The sequence below is a fragment of the Fistularia commersonii genome, chromosome 15 (assembly GCF_037954325.1).
Source record: "Fistularia commersonii isolate RoL2024-O1a breed Wild chromosome 15, RoL_Fcom_v1.0, whole genome shotgun sequence".
NCBI lineage: Eukaryota > Metazoa > Chordata > Actinopteri > Syngnathiformes > Fistulariidae > Fistularia > Fistularia commersonii.
In genome coordinates this window covers 16,593,617-16,620,901 of record NC_141298.1, presented here as the reverse complement: position 1 = coordinate 16,620,901, position 27,285 = coordinate 16,593,617, and the positions used below count along the sequence as shown (strand labels likewise).

Genomic DNA, 27,285 nt, shown 5'->3' with positions numbered 1-27,285 from the left:
GTTGAAAATGTGTGTGTGTGTGTGTGTGTGAGAGAGAGAGGGGAGCTGTAAGTGGGTTTGTGGGTTAATGGAAAAAGATCCGGCCTGTAACTTTTCATTATAATCGGGGTTGAGAGAAGCAGCTCGTTCGGCTCCTCGCCGATCCGCCGAATTTGATTTGTCTCCACGAGGAATTACAAAATATATAGAAATGCAAAATGTTTTGTCTTGCGTGAGCGGGACAGAGAGGACGGACAGGACGATACCATGACAGGGAATTTCATGTTGTCAAAGCAGCATTACAGGGTAGAAAAATGTGCGAATAGAATATGGGTACAAATAAAGATTATATACAGTTCACAAACACACACACAATGAAATACAAAATATTAAAAGAAACGCCTCCAGCAAAGAACAGCAGCAGAAATAAGAGGTTTGCAGTAGATGCGGATGGTAAAATTAAAAAATAAAGTGTCCCGGATAAGATATAAGCCAGTCGGGCACAGAAATGTTTGTCACACGGGGGAGAAAAACAACAGCGCGTTTCAAAAGACGTTCTTCAAAATGAAGGGTTTTCTTACCTGGCCTGCAAGGATCCCTCTGCACCCTCTGCTTCCAGGTGGCGAGGGACGGACGCTGGAAATAACCCCGACTTCCGTGGGAATCCGTGGGTGGAAAGCAGCAGGACGCTTCCTCCATGCGGCGCTTTGACTGACGGGTGTCGGTAATTGAATTAATTAGTGTCCGGGGTCGCAGCCGCGCACTGAGCACGTGCAGAGCGAGGCCTCCAGGGTGAATACTGATCGATTATTTACGATTTGACACCCGCTTTCGCCGCCTCCTCTCCCAAACCAGTGGACACGTCTTTCGTTCAAGTGTTTGTTTTTATTGCAAACAGTACAAAACATAAACACGCGTCAAAGCAAAAACTCTGTCTATTAAAAATGTCACCTTTTATTAAAATAGGCCTACAGGTCCGGGGAGAAAAGAAGGGACCCCCCCGGTGATGAGAGCTCCTCTAAGCTGAGCCGGACAAAATCCGAAACGCGAGAACCCCTGACAGAAAGGGTGACGCGGGTCCGTGTGCACGGCCTACCCCTCAGAGTCCGTGGATGGTGGAGCTGATGATGTCCATGAAGGTGGCCTCCACACAGTAACAGATCTGCACGTCGGGGTCGGCTCCCCCGACTTCCTCCGCGATTTTCTGGGGCAGAGTCAGCTTGGTGGAGGCTTCTCCTGGAGCCAGAGCCTCCTGGGGTTTCTCCTTCAGGTGCTGCAGACCTGTGGACGGCAGAAGACCCGCCAGATCAGCGCCGAACCATCCGGAAAAGCCGCTCTCGAACCACCCGGAACCAAAATAATCACCAGTCGGATTGTTCCAGAAGTTTTTATTAGTCAGACAAACCGCGTTCGGACGCCTTTTCTTGAACCTGAAGGAGAGCGTGACAGAGCGGCCAGGGGAGGGTGGGAAAGGAGGACCTGTCGTGCACGGCGGCGGCACGCCATGTTTCTGCGCCAGAACTTACACGGAGAGCCTCTTCATCATTTTTTGATGACCCCGCCGCTGCCCTGGACATTTTGGGTTCCGCTGGAATCCGTGCGAAGCGTCTCCGTGACGACGCTTGAAGATGCTGCCGTGATTCGGCGGCTCCTTCCGGCAGGTTTTCTCGCCGCGAATCCGATGCATTTTGAAGAATATGTGTAAAAACGTGCCGTTTGCAGGTTTTAAATTAAAAAAAAAAACAAAACACCATCTTCACAAAGTGGAAGCTTCACAACGCTGCTTCCAGACGGATGGGAAACGGACTATTTTTTTGCAGCGAGGAGAAAGTCTTTCTTTCTTTCTCCCGAACCATTAAGGAGAATTCCGGATGTGCTCTCTTAATTCAGAAATCACTCAGCTGTCAAACATATTGATTCAAGTTGGACCGGCGTCATTAAAGTTAATGCCGGGCTACTTAAGGGAAAGTGCATCGCTGCATTATGTATTAAAAATTAAATACTGGATCAAGACTGAATGCGAAATGACTTTTTTAGATTTATAACAGACACGGCTGGAATCACTTCTTCAGCTGAATCCGGGAAAATGAATAGAGAGAATGGCGGGGAGCTTTCCCGAATTGCCTTTGCGGGCGCCGGAGCTCGACCGCATTTGAATTCGGGGACTGACGTGTTGAGACGGCGCTCCGCGGCTCAACTCCGCAAATCTTTCCGCAGCGGGCGCAGCAAAAAAAAAAAAAAAAAAAAAATATTGGGAAAACTCACGAGCGATGAGCGGGTCGACGTCCCTCGCTTTCGTGGCCACGTCGGACGCGCACACCTGGCCCACCTGCACGAGCAGGGCGGCGACGTCGTCGTAGAGCGGCGGGAAAGCCTGGCAGAAGGCCACCAGACACGGCAGCGTGGGCATGAAGAAGGAGAAACGCTTGACCCGGGTCAGCACTAAAATGTAACACACACACACACACACACACACAGGTAAGAGATGTACCCTAAAACGCTGCGCAGCTTTAGTGGGGAAAATATGGTGCACTGACAACACAGAGCCAGGTGGGGGCAGCCACATCTAGCAGACGCAGATCCGGACTGTTACAAAAGCTGACGCATGACAGGTTTACTTTACACGTTAAGAGGAAAAAAAAAACAAAATAGAATAAGATGCAGGTGAGCGCGCTGAGGGAAAAGAGCGACCTGTGAGAAGGGTTCCCATGACACTGATGGCCAACCTGGCCACGCTGAGCGACTTGGGCAGCGCGTACTGGGTGCACAGATACGACAGCAGCTGGATAGCAAAGATCTGTCGGAAGAGGAGGAGGACAAGCAAACCCTCATTAATAGCTCCGCTCATTTTTCAGTATTTATCGAGCCCGCAAATACGTGAAGGAATCTGGCGCGAACCCCAGCTGGACCGGGGGAGCAGAGGGGAGGCTCACCTGTTTCTCCAGCTGGGGCTGGGCCAGCAGCTCCGGGATGAAGTCCAGGCAGATGTGGATGGAGGGGATGCCGGCCACGGTGAGAGGCAGCAGAGCTTGAGGGTAACCCTGGCGGAGCAGGAGAGGGAGCGGGATGTGGAGATACGCAAACGGGATTGAATTCAAACAAGCAACGCACGGGTCGTGCGCGGATTCCTAAGAAACAACTTTGCCGCTTTGGTGAAGCCTGAGGTCCTGCTGGCGAGTGAGATGGTTACTCGGGTCAACGTGAAAAACCTCTGAGGTATCGGAAGAAATCGACTATCTTTGTAGGCGATTGTGTTGCTGTAATTTATAAGCCGCTACTTTTTTTGGCGAATGTGGCTAATTTATGATTTTTTGGGGGGCTGACGAGCTTCACGCCGCCAAAACATTGAGGCTCGTCACATCGGACCCATGAAGTTACCATGAAATTCTGAGGCCGAAACCGAAGAGGACGACTTTTACGGTTTTAGTACGCAGGAGGAAAACCAAGGTAGCGATCAGCCGGAGCAGGAGAAAATGGACACGCTTTGACCTTTTCTTATTTATCATTCATCTTTTGCAACAGCCATGTTACAGGCACTGTTCAGAAAAAAAGCATTTCCGGCATTTAATTAAAAGTTAAAATACTTCCGGCGCTGTCTCGGGCAGCTGCCTGCCAGAGTTTCTCCTCACCTTAGTGTCTCTTTTTCCTAAATTTTCGACTTTTTTTTTTTTCTTTAATTCTATTTACTTCTTCTTGCTTTAGTAACAATTTAGTTATGAATTTATCAACAATTTCCTTCGGGACAAATCAAGTTGTTCTTATTCTTAATCTTATTCTTAAATAATGTATCTGTGTCACATCTGTGTGAATATCTCATGTTACAACACGGACACCTGCGGCTTATAGACAAGTCCAGCCCATATATGTACACACATATATATTTAGTTATATTTAGCCGGTGTGGCTATTATTCAGGTGTGCTAAATAGACTGGAAATCGCGGTGCTTTCTATTTAGAAGTTAGGATTTGGAGCAAAGAAATCTGGTAACGCAAGACGAAGCCACACTCGACACCACGTGAACAGCGGAATATTATAATGCTCCGATGGGGTTTTTGTAATATGTTATAATCATGTTTACACTACATATTTATTGTCAATAGAAATCCAAATCCACCGTATGGAACTGCATTGTATAGGGAGACACGTGTCCACACTGTACATGTGACAGCTTTGAATCTTGAATCTACCGTATCTTTTACTTCCTACCTGAAAGTGGACCAATTTGGCGATGTTGGGGTCGGCGATGAACATCTGATGCAGAAGACAGCAGATGAGACACTGCACCTCCCTCAGGTCACTGAGCAGGCCTCCCTCCGGCTCGGCGTCCTTCACGCCCGGCCGGGCTCTCGGCCCCAGGCCGGCCGGCTTCGGCTTCCCCGGCGCCGGGCCCCTCATGCTCCTCAGCAGGCTCTCCGCGTTGGCTCCCACCCGCTGCTCTTCGGAGGTCGGCAGGCACACTTCCAGAAGAATCTGAACCGCGGCGCTGTCCTGGTGTGGAGCCAAATTTCTTAAATCATGCATGAGAGGATCATCGCGAGGGGGTTATGGGAGTTCGTCTCTGCGACGAGGTCACCGTGACCTTCACCTTTGACCCACCAAAGGGTTGACCCAACACCTCGGACCACAGAGACGATAAACGAACGAGGGTTCGTTTTATTTGATGAAAGACACGTCATAAATGCATGAATTACCGAATATCACGTCTAGCGGAGTCGCTTTCGACACCTTTTTGAGGTTTCAAGGTCGAGGCGACGAGATCGAGACGGCCCTGAAACTAATGAATGGAGGGGAAAAAAAGGGATCGGGGTGGTTCTAACCCTGGTTTGATGCACGCTAGAAACCAAATATGTGTTTTATAAAAGCAAATAACGAGAGACGGAAAGGGGAACTGAATTGATATCCGGTGATTTTCCCCCTGAGTGTTTTATATCTTTATTTCTTGACAGTAACTCGCAGGTTTTTTTTTGCCCCTGAAGGCAACAAATAAGGTGATATTTCAGTGGCTGGGAGCCAGAAAAAAAACACGGATTAGTCCACAATCTGGGACTTTCTTGACTTGCGCACGAGAGTAAATACGATTTTTCGTCTTCGGAAATGCGAGAGTGCCGACCGAGGCAAAGTGCGTGTGGGTAGTTCAGATACCTGGGCGGCGAGAAGGGCATTCTTCAGCTCCTCCCTGGTGACCTCGGGCGTGTCCGGCTGCCCGGGCACACCCAGGTTGGAAACGGTCTGGCTCTGTCGGTCGAAGTCGGCCGTCTCCTTCAAGTGGCAGTGAAGGTAGGCTTTGGAAGCCAGCAGGTAGCCGTTCAGCATGTGAAGGACGATGTCCATCAGCGGAGGACACCTGGAGGAAGGAGGAAACGTACGCAGAAATACTTTGACTCGGGAGTTTCGCTGATTCCGTGACCGGGCTCGTAACTCCATTTGCTCGTTCATCAAATTAAATTTCCATATTAAAATGAAGTGAATCCCTTCCAGCCCCCCTGTTTTGTTACTTGTTTTAAATAAGAAAAATGTACTTTCTTCTTCTTTCGGCTTTTCCAGTCAGGGGTCGCCACAGCGAGTCAACTTTCTCCATCTAACCCTATCCTCTGGATCCTCCTCTCTCACACCAACTACCTTCATATCTTCTCTCTCTACGTCCATAAATCTTCTCTTTGGTCTTCCTCCAGACCTCCTGCCTGGCAGCTCCAATCCCAGCATCCGTCTACCAATATATTCTCTATCCCTCCTCTGTCCATGACCCAACCATCTCAGTCTGGCTTCTCTGACCTTCTCTCCAAAACATCGAACTGTTCCTCTGATAGACTCATTCCTGATCCTCTCCATCCTGGTCACTCCCAAAGAGAACCTCAACATCTTCATCTCTGCAACCTCTCGTTCTGCCTGCTGTCTTTTGGTCATTGGAACAGTTTCTAGTCCAAACATCATCGCTGGTCTCACCACTGTCTTGTCCACCTTTCCTTTTATTCTGGCTGATGTTCTTCTATCTCTTCGTACCCCTGACACTTTTCTCCACCCATTCCAACCTGCTGGGACCCGTCTCTTCACCTCTTTTCCGCACTCTCCGTTGCTCTGGACTGTTGACCCCAAGTACCTGAAATCCTCCAGCTCCTTGATCTCCGCTCCCTGTAGCCTCACCGTTCCACCCGAGTTCCTCTCGTTCACACACATCTATTCTGTCTTGCTGCGACTAACTTTCATTCCTCTCCTTTCCAGAGCATACCTCCACCTCTCTAGATGTTCCTCTACCTGTTGTCCGCTCTCACTACAGATCACAATGTCATCCGCAAACATCATGGTCCATGGAGATTCCTGTCTAACCTCATCTGTCAGCCTGTCCATCACCATTGCGAACAAGAAGGGGCTCAGAGCTGATCCCTGATGGAGTCCCACCTCCACCTTGAAATGTACTTTATAATGCATAAAAAAATAATAGAGCATGACAAAAGAGAATAAAAAGAAATAGAGTGGTTTTATTAAAAGTATTTATGTCGAAGATCAGATAATGATGCCGGCAGTGGAGGAGGAGGATGTGGGAGTTTTTCATTTGGTGCTCTATCCTTGATTTAAGTCACTTGTTACACACCTGATGCTACAATGTGTTGCTAAATGTAACGTGCACACTTTGCTACACTTTAATGCTAAGGTTCATTTATGGACGGAGTGAAGCCGCCCCTCTTTTTAAAACCATCAAACCGTCCCCGACCGGCTTTGAACGACTCTTCCGACACCTCGTCCGTTGACGTTCCCGCCGTCCGCGATAAACGTCCACGATTCTCGCTACGCTCGCTGGTGACGGGCGACTCGTCCCGCTGTTTTTAAACACCTCTTCACGGACAGCGGCGGCCACATTGAACGCTCATCCCCCCCTAACTCAGATCTTGGTTCGTATCATAAAGCAAAAAATAAAATTGACCGGATTTTGGAAAGTTCCTAAGTTAAGAATCCTTCTTCTCCTTTCAGCTTTTCCTTTCAATCAACCTCCTCTATTTAACCCTATTCTCTGTATCCTCCTCTCTCACACCAACTAACTTCATCTCCTCTCTCACTACGTCCATTAATCTTCTCTTTGGTCTTCCTCTAAATTGCTAATTCCAGCATCCATCTTCCAATATCTTCACTCTCCCTCCCTTGTACATGACTCAACCATCTGAGTCTGGCTTCTCTGACCTTCTCTCCAAAACATCTAACATGTGCCGTCCCTCTGATGGACTAAATCCTGATCCTATCCGTCCTGGTCCCTCCCAAAGAGAACCTCCGCATCTTCATCTGCAACCTCCGGCTCTGCCTCCTGTCTTTTCTGCATTGCCACTGTTTCTGGACCACACAGCATCGCTGGTCTTGTGCAGGTTTATAAATATAAGAGCAACTTGAGTGTTGTAAACAAATGCGGTCGATGATACGCAACAGTAAATATCTTATATAATGTCTTGTAGGTCATCACATGTAATCTGTGCAATTCCTGCTCTTCTTATAATCTCCTAAATTTAAATGTGACCGGTCCATTTCGCCTCCTCCACAGCCGAAAACCTTCGCCTCGGAGATTAGCGGCGCTCGCTGTCGCAATGTGCGAAAAATCCCCGTGAAGGAACCTGTGAATGCCATGTAAACACGGCGGTGTGTACTTGCCTGTACACCCTCTGATCGCAGCGCAGCACAATGAGAGGATCCACCATCAGGTCGTTCTGAGTGTACCTTTGTTGCCTGAGCAGCTTAGGTGAAGGCTGGAGGGCGTTTACTGTCATCACCCACAACCTGCGGCACAAACAAAGAGGGGTTTTACTTTCACACCACGCTGAAGTGTTGCACAGCCGGGGAAAAATGGATCCAAATGCTTCTTACGTTCTACAAAAGAAGCAAAAAACAAAACATCATTTCGGGCTTTTTTTTTCCACTTTTTTTCTCCCAGAAGAAGCATAAATGGCGATCAACATGTTGAAAAATGTCTTTTGAGCATGGTTCTAGCGGTCTCTTGTTTGTGCAGCGTGGAACCGCTGTGAGACCGAGCTATCGGGCCAAAGTCACTTAGATCTTCCTCTCGGAGTCGTCTCACTTTTCCCGCCTCGAGCCTGTCGGGATCGATGGGGCGTCTGCGATGAGCTTTGGTTAGTGCGTCGCCGCGGACCCCGGGGCGGAGCGAGGGTCGCCGTCTTCTGTCCGGAGCTCACGCGGAGCTGACGAGAGTCGCCTCGCTCAATATCTCTGATCTGTCCAGGCAATAATCATTGAGTGAGAGGCCTGGGGTTAAAAGCAACAACTCTTGTTTCGCGGGTCTCCCTGTAATCCATTTACTCAGTCTCACAGCAACTTAACACAGCCTAGGGAAGGATGACAGAGTCGAGCACCGCTGTAATTAGATCCTTATTCGGTATATTTGGACTGGATTGATTTTCGCAGCCCAATACCCAAGTGGAGCCATTAAATCCAGGCATACTTGTAAAAGTCCAATCAAGAAAATATGCCACATCCTCGGGGAATTTCGCAAAAGCGAAATTCGACGACAGGCTAGCGCCAAGCCGCCGTGGTGGTGGTGGTTTGTGTCGGCCGTCCGCGCGTACCTGCGGGGCATCACCGTGTTGAGGCCCATCCAGAGCTTGTTGAGGGTCTGCAGGATGCGGCGAGGCACTCCGGCCTCCAGCAGCAGAGCCATGCTGGCCGTGAGCGCCTCGGCGTAAGGGATGAGGTCTCCGGGCGAGAGCAGCGTCAAGTGCTCCAGGATCCGCATCAGCCTGGGACTGCTCGATGGTAACTTCTGGAAGGCTGGCAGTAAGGAGAACAAATTGAATTAATCTTGCAGGTCTGGAGCTTTGGAACCGTGTAGGAACTGACTGAAACTCAATACTCACAAAGTGAATGGTAACTAAAAGCTGGCGGGGAAACATATGGTGCGCCTTTCGCGGCGCGTGGATTTTAAACACCGAGAAATGATTTCGGCTTCACGTTCGTAATAGTGCGATTCGGAGATGCAATTATTAAATAGAAACAGAGGTAACTCTGTAGGGGCCCTTTGTTGTGATGCTGCTGATACGCGTGCTCACTTCCTGCCTCCGAGCAGAACACGGAAGAGGAACAATACGGCGCTTTCATCTTGACTTAACTGTTCCGAATAGATGGAATCTCACGATTCTTACTCGCATTTTTCGGAGACGGGTCGCGACGCAAAGGCATCCCCGGGCGCAAAAAACATGCAGTCCGAGTTTGTGCGAAAGAAGATTATCGGTTGCACTTTCACATTCGGTCGAGGATCAGGTTCAAAGAAGAGACAATTACACCGTAATTCTCTTAAGTCTGGAGGATTAGCCCCTCAGATAGGATTTGTCCCAGGAAGGGTTTTATAAAATACGATTCTATCTTGGCTTGCGATACCCGAGACAACTAACATTGTCACCTACAGATAATACCGTTTTCGTCTATCAATTTATTCATTTTATGTCTAAATGTTTTATTTTATAGAACGACGAAACACCATTTCGTAGCCCATCGAGTTTTGACCGAGTGGTGCCGACAGTTAAAACATAAAAGTGTTATACATTAATGCCTTACCTCTACCTCTGCTCGTACATCAAAATAAATGTTCCCATTACAATGAAATGTAACACCATGAATCCTTTTTTTCTTGTTTGGTTTTTCAATAACAAAAAAAATATTTATAAATACTAATAATGCTTCAAAAGCAATAAAACATCATAAAAGAGAATGTAAAGAAATATAAGGGGTTTTATTAAATGTATGTACCCTGAAGATGCCATCAGCATCGGGGAGTTTTTCCATTGGCGCTCTATCCTGAACTTCACCGCTACACACTTAATGCTACTTTACACACTTTGCTACACTTTATGTCTAAACTTTATTTACGGACGGAGTGAAGCTGCTCCTCTTTTGAAAACCATCAAACCGTCCCTGATCGTGTTCGAACGCCTCGTCCGTTGACGTTCCCGCCGTCTGTTGCAGCGAATCCCCGTAAATATCTCCTGCCTTCTCACTGACGTTGCTCTCGATAACGATATCTCTCCGACAACTCCGTCTCTTCACGGATGAATCCACGACACACACACACACACACACCCTGCTCGTGCTTTCCATGATTTTCTCTGGGCTAGCTCGCGGCGGGCGGTGCCTCCCACTGTTTTTAAACACCACGTAACCCACGCTCGTATCACGACTGACCGAGCAACGGAAAATTCATCAGCTGACGGACTCGAAAGTCAGGGTTCTACCGATCCCCGAAAGCCGGCGAAGAAATGCACAAATCGACCCTATAATCTCCACGCAGACACACCTCCTGTCCGGTCCTCTCACCTTGGTGGAGCTGGCTCTGCGTGTATCTGCAGGTGTTGCTCGGGAGCATCATCTTCCTCAGCAGCGGCAGCGTGCCGGTCACCTCCTCCTCACAAACCCAGTCCTCCACCAGACACAGGTGAGGGTAGTTGGTTGCCAGAAGCCTCAGCAGTGCAGAGTGCAGCCCTGAGGACGCATAAAGAACAATTATTTGCTGGTAAGATGTTTTTCAGTCATCTTAAAACTGTTTTCATTTTCACAGAAAACTGCTGTCACTGTTTTTTTTATTTTTTTATCACGGATGGTCCAATTCTAAACTCGTTTGGACGTTTCCTGGCGTTGCAGTGATTCTTGAAAGGGATGTCAAATAGAAGGACAATCACAGTTCATATCTTTTACAACACAAGAGGACTCGTAGCGCGAATAAAAAAAAGGATCCTGTCTCACCCCCGAGCTCCTGCTGGAGCCCCTGTGCCTGGGTAACCAGGTACTTTATGGGAATTTGGTCCATCAGGGCGGCTGAGTAGGACTTGGGCTTCTTCTGCATCAATGCTTACAAAAAAAAAGAAGACAGAAAAAAGTTGAGTGAGGAAAGTAACTCAGACGGAAAATATCGAGGGTGACAACATAGAATGCAGAGCATAAATGCTTGGATTGGCAATGCGGCGACGCCGGGGCCGCTGTGCATTAGCGGAGGTGATTTTTTTATTGACGCAAGTTCATTACCACCGCTGATGGGCTTCATTACTCCTTCCTTGAAGGCTGCGGGAGCACTCGGGTAAACACGGCAATTAAAGGGACGGGCATAAACTCTAACATAAATCTGGCCTAATGAAGGACAAGAGGAGAAGTTGAGGAGAATATCCACCGACGAGGCTAACTGCTAATGCTCGGTCTAACCTACGGCCGTCCCGGTTAGCTTGACTTGTGCTCGGCTTTTTGTCAGCCCTCCATCAATTCTCCGCCAAGCGGGCCAAGATGCGGCGCGGAGAGAAGAGAAAGGGGATTAGCGGCTGCACACACGTGAAGGGAAAATCTGCTTCAACTTGACAGAGGACAAATGTGCTTCCCCTGCCGTCGCCTGACAAATTCTTTCCAGCTCCCATCCATCGCCTCCTTTAATGGAGGTGGAGATGACTGCAGATGCACTTTAGCCAAGCAGAAAAGGATAAAGGAAGGGAAGGAGCCAACAGCGCAGAGCAGAGCCAGGGGCAATTCGCTGCTGAAAAATACACACCCAGTTGTTTTGTGCTTGCCAACAGGTTCTCTTCATAAGACAGGATGTAGTAGAGGATAAGGAGCTGGGTGGTGATGGAGTAGCGTCGTCCACCTCGGCTGCCCTCCCCTTGCTGACACAGGGAGGGGGAAAAGTAGAAAAACAGTGACAAGTCAGCGGCAGAGACGAATGGGGCTGAAGGTATGCAGGCACTGGCTCGAAATTGAATGAAGCGTCCTTCCGTGAAGCCGGACTTTCTGGTTTTGGCTGCTGGTGTTTTTGTTTTTGTGTCGTCTCGCTGTTAGGCTGTGATTAGCTTGAGAGATATTTCCTGGAAAAAATTAAAAATCAAGCCACTCGTGTTAAAAATAAACATTTTGTTTGGGGTAAGTAGGAGTGAGACTGCTGTATATATTGTGTAGATATTGAGTGGATTGATGAGTATTTCTGGCTTTGACTCATTGCTGGTAATGTTTCTGTGGAGGGATTAAATAAAAAGCTCTCGATTGAAAAGAAGAAATTTAAATTCTGGGCAAACTGCTTGAATAGAAACGCAGACTATCAAGTGATATCCCATAATCCCAGCACTTGATTATGCTTTAACAATCATCAAGTAGCGTTAAGTATCGTAACTCTTAAGTGTCCAAGACAGCAAAAAGCATTATGTAAATAAAGGATTATAATTATTTTACAAGTAATTCCTGCATATTTTCATTTACCCCTGCAACACCCTGGGTAGTGGGGCATCTCAACACCAACACAGTGTTTACTTCTTCAAAGAACAGACCCTCTCATTTTCCTAAATTTCAGCTATTTTGACATTTCTTAAAAATTTCCCATTGACACGCGCACACAAAATTAAGTCCACATCACGAGTCGCCCAGAGCAAATGTGCTTTAAGAGCCTCTGCCTCCGTCCGATAGTCACCGTTCACTGTGTACCTTGTTCAATTCCGAAAGTCAACAGTACTTTTGTGTTGACCTTCACAGACCCCTCTTTAAATAAAGCTAATGTGTCTTGTCAAGCGAGTGGCTTTCGGCTACTATGATTATACGCAAAACAGAATTCATGGTAGAATTTCTGTCTCGAAACAAATCCCCCCGGCCTCGTTTGTGCGTCCGATGATAACGTTTAATGTCTCAAACACGGCGAAACGCTTGGTCTGACTCACCCCGGAAGAGGCCTGAAAGACGTTGAGGATTTCCTGCTCGGTGATGGGCTGGTTGGTGGCCTCCGGGTTGGCCTTGGACGCCGGGGTGAGGATGGAGTTGATGTAGGCATCGATGAGGGGAATCAGCTGCGTGTGGATGGGGGTGGTCGTCTCACAGAGCTGCCGATAGATCCAGTCCTGCGGGATGCGCGTAAGGACAGCGCCGGCGGGCGACGTTAACATTTTAAACCTGCCGTGGCTTACTCCCCGCGATGCACGGGGAGGGAAACTTTTACCTTGATCGATACTTTGTGTTTGGTGAAGGCCCTGCTTCGGAGCAGCTGGTAGATGCAATGAATGGGGAGGAATCCCGTGATGTTGGCACTTAAGTTGTTTGTCACCGCAACCCGAACAGCATGGGCTGTAACCACCTACAAACCAGAAGACAAAAAAAAAAAAAAAAGCGAGTAAAAACAAGTCCACACACTGAGCGTAAATAAAAAATGTCTGTCTGCCCCATCTGAAAGGGATTGCATCACATTCTCTTATTTCACTGTCACAGGCTGTTACTCGGCATATTAGCGGGAAGGCTAGTTCGTAATTGCATGCGTGAGGGAAGAGTTATTGTGTGCACCTGTTCCGTAAAGATCTCTTGCGTGAAGATCGTCTTCATCTTGCTAAGAGAGCTGGGCTTGATGGCAATCTGTAAAGCGATTACAATCGGGAAAAAAATTACGATGAACATAACACAGGGGTAGCTTTACAATAAGTGAAAACAACCTGCAGGCAACAGTGCTGATATTTTGCAATTCCCCCCTTTCATATTTCATAAGAAATATTCTACATGGCAGGCACAACACTGAATTGATAGGATTGCCCCAGGGGTGGAAACAAACAGGCTCTAAATCCAATTACATTGCACATCTTAGTGGAAAATACACTGAGGCAGGAAAACTACTTAGCACACATGCAGGAAACAATAGTACACTTAATAAGTAATAAAACATCAAACTGGCCACGGGCTATAGGGTGCCTTTGCAGATATGTTTATGCTGCAAATGTTTCATCGGTGATATGGTCTTTATATGCGCCACTGCAGCACTAAAGGAGTGGGGCCACAAGCTGATGTATTGATCACTGACCCCCCCCCCCCCCCCCCCCTCCCATCTTACCTTCATTCCCAAAGTAGAGCACACCAACTCAATAATGGAGCTGAGCTGGTTGCTATGGAAATACATGGCAACCAGTAATAGCATCTCTCCAAAAGAAGCAGATACGCCTGCAGCGCTGTAAGGGGGAGGACACACATATGCATGCAAGGAGAGTGAGACAAGACACATGAGACTCCGTGTTAATCCTGCATTTTAAAAGGACAGAGTTCTCTCTCCCTCTCACGCACACACACACACACACACACACACACACACACACACACACACGTCTCATCTCCTTAAGTCACTTAAGACTGATTTATGCTCTCCATGCACTACTGCAGTTATAATTTGTTTAACCCATACCAACATATAAACAGATAAAAGTCCTTCCCGAGTTTCTTCCGTTCACCACATCCTTTTGAGCTCGATTAAAAAAAAAAAAGTTAAAAAAAAAAAGACTGCTTTACCGCCCAGAGCAAATAAAATTATTAGGCTGATGAGTTTAACCAATCACCTGACCGAAAAAAAAAAAAAGAATTCAAAATGATTTTATTGTGTGTTAATGAAAAAAAAGTGCACGCAAAGTGAGATATCTCATTTCTATTTTTGTCTTTGTTGACAGGTGCAGATTTGTTCTGAGGACCAGGACGTTGCCTTGGAAATGTGTAGACACAATTTAAAGTTTCATTTGGGTAAGCCGCTTGCCTAAATAAATAAAGTAATCAGCAAATGTGGGTTGAAATATGTCTTAACGCGCCATCAACTGCCATCCAGGAGGACACTGATAGCTGAGATGTTCCATCTCCTCTTTATCATACTCCCTCCTGAGTCTGTCAATCTGCTCACGTTCATCGGGAATCCTGACGTTCATCATTATCCTGCTGACTAAAGATAATTCAAAAATCAATCAACATTACCTAATTTCTCTTTTGGTTTCTCACTTATTACCGTTTAAATGTCAAAAAGAATATGAGGGAATGTAGACGCGCCGCTCACGTTGCTGGAGCGGTTAAGTTATAGCTGATATTCTATAATGCTGACCTGAAGTGGAATTGGAGGAGAGGGGAAAAAAAATGCCATTTCATTCTTGCACATAAACCCTCCATAAGCCTCCCCTTTTTAATCATTTTTCAAAAGAATGCGGTGGGTGGAGATTGGCCCGGAGGGTTGAACCTACATTATAAAAGATAAACAAAGCGCCGTACATTAAGGCATAAATTCAGATGAAGGATTAACTGCCTTTACCTTCAACTCAATTTAATGTCCATGAAGGCGGCAATAAATCTTGAGGTGTAACTACTACCTGACTGAACGCATGCATTTCCATTTTCATCTGCATCTTTTTTTTTTTTTTTTTATTACTTTGCGGCTGATGTGCTCAAGAGATCTAATTTGATGGAACAAGATGGTACCAATATATGCTGAGTGTTGCAAACGAGAGAACCGTGATTACGACACGTGCTGTGAAGAACGCTGTAAATGTAAAACGCACGTTAAACGAAAAAGACTTGAAAATGAAATCAATGCTTCTTCAGATAAAGACGTTATATTTGAAAAATCAGCATAACAGGTTTCAGATTGTCAGCAAGTAAAAAAAAAATGTAATGAGACCCCACCTGTATTGATAGAGATGTATAAAACAGCTCGAGTAAATGAAAGGGTAAAAGTATTGCGTCAGAGTTACAATTATATGAATTTCACCCTAATCAGAGGGCAATTGGGAGTTGTTTATTCCAGTCAAAAGCAAGAGCTTCCTCTTACCTCTCAAAGTATTCCTCCTCTTTGATCATCCAGCTGAGCCACATGACCATCAGCTGCTCCTGCTCCGGAGTGCTGGGAACAGAAAATAACGTTCAGCCTGGTTATAACAAGCACTGCAAAATGTGAAAGGCCTGCAGACAATGTTGCACACAAAGAGCCTTGAATGCAAAATGAAATGCGTCACTCCAAAAGCAGAAATCAATTAGCTCTTTGTACCTGACCAGCGTCGGGAAGGCCAGGAGCTTGCAAAAGGACAGGGACACAAAGCGAACGCCGGCAGGAGTGGCTGGAGGCCGGCTGGTCATCAGCTGCAGGAGCTGCTCGGCCTCTTCATCTGTGGGTCTGGGCGTAGAACACAAAGCGGCGCATGAAATTCAAGACATAAATACAACATCAAAATCAATTACTTCTGAAGTGGGGTTTTAATGCTGCATCGAGCGCGGTCATCGAGTGTGTGTGTGCGTGCGGCCATGACCTTGGGGTCGCTCACAGGAACTGGAAAAACCAATAACGGAGCCGGGCTTTGCCAGTGTGATTTTGGCTACACAAGTGTGAAAACGCAAATCGATGGTTAAAATTCAAGCAAAGAAAGTAAACGTCGAGATGCTCGGTTTCGCGCAATTTCCCGCTGCCCCGTGCTTTTTAGCGAGGTGTTCCGGAAAAGGCGCACGGCAGATGGGTTTTTAAATAAAATGAATGGCATGGCAGCCAAGGTGCTGAAGGTGTGACTTCTACATACGGTCCTCATGTTGCGGGGCTCCAAGAAAAAGCACATAATTGACTTCCGCTGCTAACATCCAGCCGAGCCTTCGGCTTGTAGAATGGTGATAATGTAATCTTGTGGCTCTGTTCGACTCCCAAATGTTATCTGCCCACGTTAAATCAAATTAGGATGCTAAAATTGGTTATTTTGCAGCAATTTGAAAGAAGAAGAAAAAAAAAAAAAGGGAAAATCATTTCCACTGCTTTGCTCTCTCAACGCAGAGTTCTTTTGGGGCCAGGTGACCAATGTCATACTCGTAATTTCATGGTAGAGCTAAGACGCCCGATGCCCTTCCTATTTTCGGAGTGCAACCTTGGCCAAGAATAAAGTTGACAACTGACATACATGGGTCCGTCATAAAAGATGCATTAACCTTAATATGCACCGCTCCCGCTTTAGAGCTGATATCACTTTAGCATGTGCTGTTCTTTATAAGGCACATCACAAAAAAACACTTAAAAGTTAGTATGCCTGTATAAAACAGGGAATTTAATGACAACAGAAACGCTTAGAAGTCTTAAAAAGAGCTTATCGATTGATATTTAGTTTGTTAAATGGCTTATTCCAATGAAGGACATCATTGCAAAAGTGTGACTGATGGCGAAAGGAGATCATAATCCACTTCCTTCATCCGTTAAATTAAATCGCTGATATAAGGTGGATTAAAGTAAGCACTCCGGAGTCATAACGAAGGCCACATAAAATATTTACATTCAGCTCTCAAAGTCAAACTCCCGTGCCGCTCGATGGCCTACCTGAGGCCGGCGATGCCCATGAGGGCACAGTAGAGCCGGAGCAGAGCGCTGGCCTTCACCACGTGCTCCTCTCTGAGGCCCGAATATCCCGAGCCGCCCTCTCCGTCCGCGTCGCCGTCGTTGGGCACGTGCGTGCTGCGCGATCGCGGCAGGATGGCGACCAGCTCCAGCAGCAGCTGCCTCCGCATCTGCCACAGCACCGAGCTGCTTTCTCGCTTTCTCTGCCGGGATGCGGAAAAAAGAGGAGCGCCGTCCGAGCGCGTTTATACACCGACAAGCCGCCCTGGCGTTTTGATTTAGTTTCTGGCAATCGATCAATTGGTATCAACAGGAGATGCAAATTATGATTAAGCGAGTTGGAAAAGCTAAATATGTTTATGAATATTTCAGAGAGCCATTTGACAAAGCTGGAGACGGGCTTTATTGTCTATAAAAACAAGGGTACATAAATAAACGATTGATAGAATTTGTGCAAAGTAGCTGCTGCTGCTAGCAGCGGTTATCTGGAACGTCAGCTGATGGAGAGATTTGTGATCACATTGTTATTGTTCCTGATGGTTCAAACACTCTCAGGGGCCAAGATTTATGAAAGCAAGCAAAGCAAAAAGGTTGACGGGTCAAGATTTCTGACGGCGAACGCCGAGAAGGTCCCGTTAGCTTATCGAATCCGCGGTATTATCACAGGTGCGAGATGCGCGCCAGACTCGACGGACAGCGACTATAACAAGAGCATAAGAAAAATGTTCTTTCTAATAGCAGTAAAAAGTGAAAATTAAGACCCTGGAAACAGAGCGTTTAATAAAAGACTGAGCAGATTTGTTCATGATCAATCTTCAAACAGACTCTTCAAAAACCACTTTGTCTCGTTCCGAGACGGCGGTGATTATGAACGGCGGCGTGTGTGCAGAGGAAAGCCGAGCGCCGTCGGCTCGGGGGCTGATTTCCCCCCGCTATGAATATTATTAAAACCATATCGCTCAGGCTCGCCGACGAGCACCTACATATGTATAAGAATGATCCTTACATCATTCAAGCTGAGCTTTATAATCCCGGTATCAGGCTGAACGAGAGAGTTGTGTGGGTGAGGAGATATGAGAGGTGAAGGAAAAAAAAAAAAAAAAACAGGGAAAGGAAAATCAGGTGTCCCGGGGAAACTTAATTTACATTTTTATCATCCTGTTTCTGACTAACATAAAGAATTTTGCATATTTTGTAAGAGGTTTACTGACAGTTTATATCATAACGATCATTCTGTGCATTTTTTCATGTTATTCCTTTGCTGATATCGGTGATTTCCTTGTTTATTTGGGGGGAAATTCGTGCTTTTCGGTTGTTTTCGTGCCGATTTTCGCGCATATTTTGTAAAGGGTTGACTGACGGTTTATATTGTGACGATCATTCTATGCATTTTTTCCATGTTATTCCTTCGCTAATATCGGTAATTTCCTTGTATATTTTTCGGGAAATTTGCGCTTTTCAGTTGTTTTCGCGCCGATTTTAAGCTTACACCGGGCATTTCGTCCGATTTCAAACATTTCCCGATAGAAATGCGTCGAGTGTCTTTCAGCTCCTTACCTGTTGTCCATTGCGAATGAACATGCTAAACCACGTGCGGACTTTACTGTTGGTGCCCAACAGTAAACCGCTCACGTAGGAGACGAGCGGACTGACGGCCTCGTCTGCCATGTCAGGTTTGTAGTCCAGAGTCAGGGCTACACCCAGACCTGGAAGATGACATTCTTCCACCTGGGGATACACAGAATATAGACATTAATACCACTAGTGCTCCATATACAGCATCCATTGGCATTCAGTAACACCCGCTCGTCTTGTCCTTCTCTAAGGCTGGTTATCTAAGTTGCATGTTACACAACAGGAATCCTTAAAAAAAAATGTATTAGCCTGTCATTTGCCCAGATTTCTGCACGCCACGCCACAAAGTAGGACAAACTTAGTCTTGCTGATTATTCCTCCTGGAGGAAAAAAAAAATGCTTTTCTACCATCTCCTTGGGCATCAGCTCCACATGTGACCTTGTCTTCTAGCCTCCCTTTGAGAAGGGGGGAAGCAAGATGACAAATTGGCTCCTTCAGGGGTGGAATCGTAAAAATGTATCACATCATAAATCAGCATCAGAGAAATAATCCATGTTTTTAACCTTGATTATGTTTGTGACAAAAAAACAAAAAAAAAAAATTGTTTGTCTTTTACGGTGTCGTACCAAAATCCAAATATCTTAGCGCAAAAACCATAATCGCCCGAACGGACGAAAAGAAGTGGAGATTTTATCTAACGGATTTCCAAAGACGTGTTCGACACGGGTTTTTGTCACTGACCACCATGGCTCGGATGTTGAGGGCCTGCGAGGGATTCATCTGACACAGCTGCCTCAGGGCTTCCGTCCTGCGTCGCCCGCCGACACTCTCCTCGTCCTGGCGTTCCCCGTTCTTGATCAAACCTCTGCACACTGCCGATACGGACAGATATAATCCATAACAACGTCACGATCTGAAAGGACTGTCTTGAGGCCGTAGCGGTCGGTCGACGTTTACGTCCGCATTCTTGAGAGGAATTGAATGAAACGGTCTCCATTGGAAAAACCGACGTCTCCATGATCCCCTCGGGGTGATCCTGTGTAAGCAGTGAATAATGATTCATTTGTGTAATCATACCGAGTTAGTGACCTTGACATTTGGCCAAAATCAATTCGCTCTTGAATCTGGCAGAGGGTCTCTTGCATCACACGGGGATGATCAAATCGTCGCTACTGGCCAGAAAAGACGAATAAAAGTATTTGAAAACCTGAGATTTCGATACGCTGCAGACATGGTCAGGTAACGGATATTTTCTCCTCTCGCTTCGTGTCATATCTCGGTTTTATGATGAATCCCCGCGCGATTGTCTGTGCTCTGCTAACTGTCAGCCCAATATATCATTAAACTAAACCCTGGAATCATGACTCATTTATCTGCCTGTAAATTAGATTAAACGGCCATTAAAACAGCATTTACAAAGCCTTATCTAATTTCCCGTGTACTTTCCCAGAGCCGACGGTTTTAAAGGCAAATATTTACGATTGGCTGATTCTGTGGCATCCATTGCAATTATATTAGTTTCCAACTAATATAATTGTTGCCTCCTCTGGATTACACCGCGCCATAAAAGCTCGGGGAGTTGGGTCTCGTTGCTAGTTTTGTGGTCAACGCGACGGATCTGGATGTTCCTCGGCCGAGCCGTTTCCTACACACATCACCCCGAGATCAATTTATTCCACTTCCAATACGATGAAACAAAGTCTTTTCCGGTAACAAAGTCACCAGCTTCCCTTGACGATGACGACCGCTCTGCAACGCGCGCAAAAAATTTATCGACTCGGTTCCAAGCCAGTGTGCGACGCGGCGGCGCTGGAGACGGCGGGCGTTTTCTTAAGCAGCATTTCCCACAGCACTCTGAAGTTGGAGTGAGACAGTAATGTTTATCAATCAAAGATATATTGCACCCTCAGGCCAGTGGCACGGCCGGAATTAAAAGAGGAAAGAGAAAACATGTGATAGATGAGTTATTGAGTTACTAGGTAGAAATGAAAGCCTTTGCCGACTCCGGGATCTGCGTCGTTGCTTTTCGCGCGGGGTACCATCCGAACGCGGCGGCTGATAGTACCTGGTTTTAGCGTTGGTCCATTTCACCTGCCTGTTTGAAATTAATAAATATAATCACGAGGTCGACGGGCTTTGCGAAAATTCCCAGAGTTCATAGACACTGGAAAAGCAGCGGTCCCTTGCTGTAATTACCAAGTTTGAAGTGAAAATCAATTTTCATTGAAAAAAAAAAAAAAAGTCTGAGCCTAATTAATTGATTAAACCAATTTATCACCGTGTTTTATGGGCTCTGGGACTAATTTGGCTATTAAATAACACACCGATTCCAAATTATTCTCTGGATTTGCTCTGAGAGAGAGCATTTTCTCTCACAGCGAGAGTCGAAACGAGCGACGTGGAACTGGACGTTATTTTCCTCTCGATAAAATACGAAAAAAATGAAGATAAAATACACATCAAACGGCTTTTTTGGATTTATATCCGGAATCACGTCGCTTGGGACGCGGACAGATTGACGTCCAAGGACTCGAGCTTCTTCTCGAGGTTCTCTCAAGCCGTACCTAATGTTCGGGTTGCACCTCAGGGCTTCATACCTGCTCAACATGTCAGGCGTTCTTCTCAAGCACAGCATCAAAACCCAGCCCTCCCTCATTTCGGCCATTATTTACAATCTCGTTGTGCAAAAGCCTGCAAGGGGAATAGAAAAAAAAAAAAAAAAAAAAAGACTTTGCCCGTATTTATTCAAAGTCCTTGGTCTCGCTCGGGGTTCATTACTTAATGCAATGACCCGCACATTTTTTCACCGTGGCCTGGTGTAGTTCCTTCAGATTAGGCTCTCATGGAATAAAATAAAGTTTGATTTAGACAAAGCGCTAAGTAAAGGCCTTTTGGTTGCACTCATCAACCATCTGAAGTTAATACTGGCAATTAACCAGCCACTCGATCTCGCATTATCGGCTGACAGCGGGTGCTGTGCCGGCGGGAGATGATCATTTACCTTCATTGAAGCTGTCAGGAACGTTGGCGACCAGCAGACACAGAAACCAGTCTCCGTTGCGGACGTGCAGCAAGGCCTCTGCCACATCCACTATTGGCAGCAGGGAGGGCAGCTCTGTCCAGGAAATATAAATATACACGCATTTAGTCAATGGCTGAAGACAATATCAATCAAGTCTGTGTGGCCGCGTGTGCAAAACAGAAAGAATGAATTCACGAAAAAAGGCTTAAACACATCCAATCATCCCTATTGTCTGAATACTTTTTGGGCCCCGTTGAATTATATTACGGAGAAAACACCACGGAACGTTAAAAGGGGGTGTTTGGAAAAAACAAATGAAATAAAACGTTCGATTGGATTTAAAGCTCAAAAGTCCATCCGTCTTCTGGCGCTCATCCAGGCCGGGCTCGGCTTTTCCGGGTCGTTCTCAGGCCAGCCGGGAGACAAAAGTCCCTCCGGCACGTCCCGGATCTTCCTCGGGGCCTCCTCCCGTCGGGACGTGAACCGGAGCGAGCCGCCGGGGAGGCCGAGCGTCTCGCCGTGTCTCCGAGGGAGCGGCCCGGACATCTGTGAGCTCGTCGTCTCGGTCGCTACCCGCACCTCGTGACCGGAGGTGAGGGCGGGAACGCAGATGGAGCGGCAAATGGAAAGCTTCGCCTTTTGACTCCGCTCCGACTTTATCGCCGCAGACCGACGCAGGGATACGAAGCATTTCGGAAAAAAATCTAAAAGAAGAAAACTTTCGGCTCAATTCGGATTCGGTTATGTTTGTTAGTTTACACAGGGTTTCTGTGAGTATCAGATCATCGAATTTTGTGCCTTTTCATGCCCTTTTAATGCCACTAGAAAACATTTTATGACCTATCCGACTGCAGATCCCTTTATTTTTGATGGTAATGTCAGTCATTAACATCTGGAATAGATCTCACGCAGGCGCTGATTTGTACATATGACCTTCTGAGTGACAGTGGAACCAAAGAATCACATGGATTTAACTTTGTGTGATTATTAGTGCATATTTCTTCATTTGCTTCCTTTTTGCTCCAACTCCAGGGTTGTAATTTCGTGCGCCGTCAACAACAGCCAATTCAGGGGTTCCGCGTGTCAATCATCACATATAAAAATGATTAAAATCCAAATGATCAAATGTTTCTATAGCCCGATCAAAACAAATTGGGAATAACAACAACGTCGATGTTTTCCCATCACATCTATTAGTAGTTTTAATGCCTCTCGACTCTGAATTCAAAGCTTTTTAATGCTATTTAATGCCTTAATTTTTGCTAAATCTATTTAATGATTTTTAATGCTTATAAACGAGCCGCGGAAACCTTGTTACACCAGGCATTTACCGACGGGTACTTTTGATCAGACCTTATTTCCCCGCTGCATCCACCCTCCAACCTGCACAGCGCCTCTTCACAAGCCCATCAGGCAGAACGGAGGACTTCCATACCTGCTTGTAGAATGCAGAGGACATCTGCAACCTCCTCCAGGTACACGGGGCTTTCAAAGAGCTCAGAGGACTTCAAGAAAAACTCTCCGTTTAAGTCTGCCACCTGGGAAAGCAGACAAATGAAGAGTACTGATGAGCAATGACGGGCCTTTTCATGCTGAACTTAGCTTTGAGAGACGAACACAGTCATTAGTGATTGTTTTTCCTTTTTCTCTCACCGATGCAACATGTAGTTTTTAGCAAATTTGATCATAGGTTTTTGCATTTATAGCATGGATGAGATATGGTTACATCACAGACGTGAGTTCAAAAAAGTTCTCCGTTTCAGCATTATATGGAAATTGGTCTGCGGCCGCAGTTTCAGAGAGCTCCGAGCCGCGCTGACGAAAATAGGATATCTTAAAAAATGATTTTAAACATCACATTAAAAGGCACTCGTTGACAGTTGGCTCAGAATGGACAGGAGATTAGGAAAACACAGCCGTCTATGAATATCATTTCAAAGTGTTTTCCGAATACATTTTAGGTCACGCCTGAAAAAGAGCCGACGAAATGTTTCCAAACTGTGAGAAAACCAGATTACGCACCACGTTAGTGATTTAAAAATAAAACTGCAGCGTTAACAGAGGTGCTTGTTATCGAAATATCACCCAACAAGTTAAACCTACTGAATCTTTAAGTGTCGTTTTTTTTTTTTGTTTTTTTTTATGAGTGCAAAATGTGGAAATCGATGAAGATGGAACAAAAAGTGTCAAATGTGAGGCTCTGATTGTCCTGCGAGGCGCAAGGATGAAACGGATTAAAATAACATTTAAGATGCAAAAAATCTGGATCTCTGTCTGATCACATCACATATGATCTTATCAAAAGCATGGGATTATTTCACTTGTCATATGACAAATGTAACAATTTTGTTATTCATTGTTTGGAGGGTTTATAAACCCTACGTTATCTGTCTCGTGAAAATCCTGTCTATCACTTCCAACTGTGAGGGAAGAGTCTATTAGACACACTCTTACGGTAAGGTTGTCATTATAGAGAGCAAATGTTAGTAAAAGGTTTGTTGTAATTCAGGATAAACATCTTTAAAATCAGTATCAAACACGTTTTGTCGTGATGTGGGGGTAGGACCTGTGAGTTCAGCTTACCTTATTCATAATGGCGAGCAGCTCGCTGAGGGTCAGACGGAGTCTCCTGAGGGGATCGCTGTGTTCAAACTCCAGGGTCAAACCGTGCTGCAGCTGCGACACCAGGATGCTCTCGACGTTCGAGCCGCCCGCCTTGTGCCTGGAGAGGAGAAATGAACGTTCTAAAACGTTTCAAACTTTGTTATCGCCGTACAACTGAGCCGTACCTGAGCTGCTGCTCCTTTCTGGCATCCTGCTCCAAGGCGTGAAAGTCGACGGACAGCAGCGCCACGATGGAGTTGACAGCCTCCACGCCGGAGAGCAGGCGGAGGATCAGCTTCTTGTCCTGCGCCCAGGACTGGCTCTGGTCTGCAGGGGCGCAGAGAGCCATCCTGACCAGGCAGGGGAGCAGAAGCCGGAGCTCCGGGTCACTCAGAGCAGCCAGGCGCTGCACGTCCACCTTCTGCATGGCTTCAAAAGCGTAAGAGCTGACAAACTGCAGCCCTGCGCTGTCTGCCATCTCCCTGCAAGCCAAAGCATGGAGACAAACTTTTAAAGGGAAGGGTAGAACAACAACAAATGGCTGCAGAGTCAAATCAGAAGTGATGCATGGTGCGTTCAGGGAACGCTGAATGAACTTCCCAAGAGTGTTTAACTTACAGGCTGAGGAAGAAAATAACTGACAGTTCGAGATGACTACAGTTTCTGTTTTACATGAGTCGATAGTCTTAATATCCCCGAAGATCAACTTTGGTCAACTGACTATTTATAAGTGAAGTTTAGCAAACCACCGTAAGATGTAGCCTGGGGTTTTAATACTTCGCAATAACATAACAACGTTAATAATCAAGTAGGACGGTGGGAACTACTGCTAAGGATAATGCTATTTCCGGACGTAAATGTGAAAAATGTTGACTCACCTTAAATCTAGTCTCCACAAGATAATTTTTAAAACTTCTATCCGCGCAGGACGCTTTTAATGCGGGTAAAATATAGAATACCATGAATTAAATCACCGTCCGGCTGACTCTTAGCATGCTACTAGCTAGCAAGCTAACAACTAAAGCTAACCCCAAGCTAACTAGCCCCACAATACTAACCGCGCGTAATGTCCGGTCTCCGTCGATCTCGTAAAGAAATATATTTCTGTCCAAAAATGACCCGATCGGGATGTTCTTACCTCACTTATTAAGACGGCACTTAAACGCGTTTTAGTAACTTTCAGCGCGGAGGCCTTCAGACCTCGGACTGACGTGTGCGCCGTCAGTCCCCTGTCGTGAGTGCTAACCTAAGGTCTGAGGAGTTAGCTTCTCCTAGCTGTTGCCGACAGGTTTATGGAAATATGTTTGCATTTTATCACTCCCCCGCCTCTTATCGTCTGGGTATGTTTTTCTTTCTCTCTCTCTCTCTTTTTTTACCCGTGTCTACAGTGAGCGGTATGTCGGTGTAACAGTTGGGAGGCGACTACGCTACCCGGCGCGGAGCATCGGCGCTGTCAGCCGGGGCAGCGGGAGGGACTCCTCCTGAGGACAAGGAGCGGCGCTGCGATCATGCAAAAAGTATTTTTTCTCCCCACAACAAAATGCAAAAATAGAGTAAATATTTAAATTCTGCAGGAGAGAGAATAGATAACACCACTTGCAACACCACTTAACCTTTCAGCTTTAACATTTGCGTTGTGTTTAAGGAGCGATGATGATGCAAACCCTCCCACGAGGATCTGTGTTTGTTTTTTTTTTTTTACAATTAATCAAATATTGCATTGAAAAACATCTAAACTATGTTGATGCGCATATTTTAGATGACGAAAGGACGGGAGAGACCCTTAAAAAAAATGAGATGCACATACCCAGTCCTCGTAGGTTTGATGCTCTTTTGTCTACAAGGTCACACTGACAGGGGGAGTTAAAAAAACACAAAAGGGGAAACTGTTTATTTAAAAAAAAGGTGCTGACAGAATGCAGGAGTGCAGAAAAAGTCCAGGAAAAAAGGGATTGCCTGTTGAAACTACGCAACCCCGGAGTAAGTCAGCAGTTAACGGAGATATTGGCCTATTACGCAGGTTTTACGCCGCTGCCGCTCCCAGTAAAGCGTGGGAACGCGCTACTGCGACGCCTAGTAAAGCGTGGGAACGCGTTACTGTCTGTGGGTTACTGCAAGCAAACTATGAAAAAAAAAAGAAAACATGGAACCGCTTTGAAATAAAGTTTCAAAGTTTTATTAAATATTGAATGTATTTATCTACACGGCAGTTAACCGAGATATTGGGCTATTACGCAGGTTTTACGCTGCTGCCTCTCCTAGTAAAGCGTGGGAACGCGCTACTGTCTATGGGTTACTGCAAGCAAACCATGAAAAAAAAAAAGAAAACATGGAACTGGTTTAAAATAAAGTTTCAGAGTTTTATTAAATATTGAATGTATTTATCTACACTCAAAAGAGGACCGGATACATTTTGATGGTCAAATTTTCCGATGCCAACAAATGCCGGCCAATGTACAAGAGCAATACCAATGGATTTATCAATAATCAAAAGTACAGTATCTTTCTGAACAGGAGAAATCCAGACAGTAGATCTTCCTCTGTGCACAAACACTGCATATTCAGCGGGCAGACATTTGTAGCTGGTTAAAGCTCATTTACACCATACATTTACTTTCACACTGAAGTAAAATGAGATCGGTCTAAATGCATCTGTAACCAATGAAATGTGGTGGGGAAAGATTAAAAAAATAATAATTACAAATAAAATAAGAAGAGCCAGACCTCAGCCAACTGAAGTGAAGAGAGGTACAAGAAAACTAAAGGGATGTGCTGAGAAGGACACGCTGTCAGCGTCTGCCGTTAAGACAATTTTTCCTCTCACATTCTATATCTGTTTTCTTCTGTTTTACTCGTCATAGTTTAAAAAATAAGTGTCAAACCTGAGGTCAGCTACTTCCAAGAGATGCCAATAGTCCTCCTCCCGCGCCACTATTGGTGTCCTTGTCCAATTGCACATCACGTTCCCCCTCCCCACAGCAATAAACACAAGCACAGGAAAATAA

The 27,285-nt window shown here is 45.9% G+C and overlaps 1 protein-coding gene across 5 annotated transcripts; it reads right to left on the bottom strand.

Moving 5' to 3' along the window:
* Positions 1-844: 844 nt before the first annotated feature.
* On the bottom strand, positions 845-25,741 carry ints2 (integrator complex subunit 2). Of its 5 annotated transcripts, none has more exons than XM_086160417.1 (26): positions 25,339-25,735; positions 25,159-25,211; positions 24,466-24,762; positions 24,260-24,398; positions 23,112-23,214; positions 21,656-21,769; positions 19,396-19,526; positions 18,636-18,806; positions 17,061-17,281; positions 15,759-15,884; positions 15,543-15,614; positions 13,800-13,914; positions 13,262-13,330; positions 12,924-13,058; positions 12,649-12,825; positions 11,499-11,610; positions 10,709-10,813; positions 10,283-10,447; positions 8,542-8,743; positions 7,613-7,738; positions 5,123-5,324; positions 4,187-4,468; positions 2,913-3,020; positions 2,671-2,776; positions 2,245-2,421; positions 845-1,260 (listed from the first exon to the last, which is right to left on the bottom strand). In XM_086160417.1, the coding sequence occupies exons 3-26, from the start codon at positions 24,756-24,758 to the stop codon at positions 1,079-1,081; spliced, it is 3,633 nt and encodes a 1,210-aa protein (XP_086016543.1). In that variant the 5' UTR covers positions 24,759-24,762; positions 25,159-25,211; positions 25,339-25,735; the 3' UTR covers positions 845-1,078. The 5 variants fall into 5 exon arrangements, with proteins under 5 accessions (XP_086016543.1, XP_086016546.1, XP_086016542.1 ...); XM_086160420.1 differs by having other exon boundaries at positions 25,419-25,735; XM_086160416.1 differs by lacking the exon at positions 25,159-25,211 and having other exon boundaries at positions 25,712-25,741.
* Positions 25,742-27,285: the final 1,544 nt, after the last annotated feature.

Coding starts and splice junctions, on each gene's coding strand:
- ints2 (XM_086160416.1), bottom strand. Junction 15,885..17,060: donor ATGGGCATCGCCGGCCTCAG/GTAGGCCATCGA, acceptor TTCTACGCCCAG/ACCCACAGATGAAGAGGCCG. Junction 1,261..2,244: donor CGTCGACCCGCTCATCGCTC/GTGAGTTTTCCC, acceptor TGCCGTCCACAG/GTCTGCAGCACCTGAAGGAG.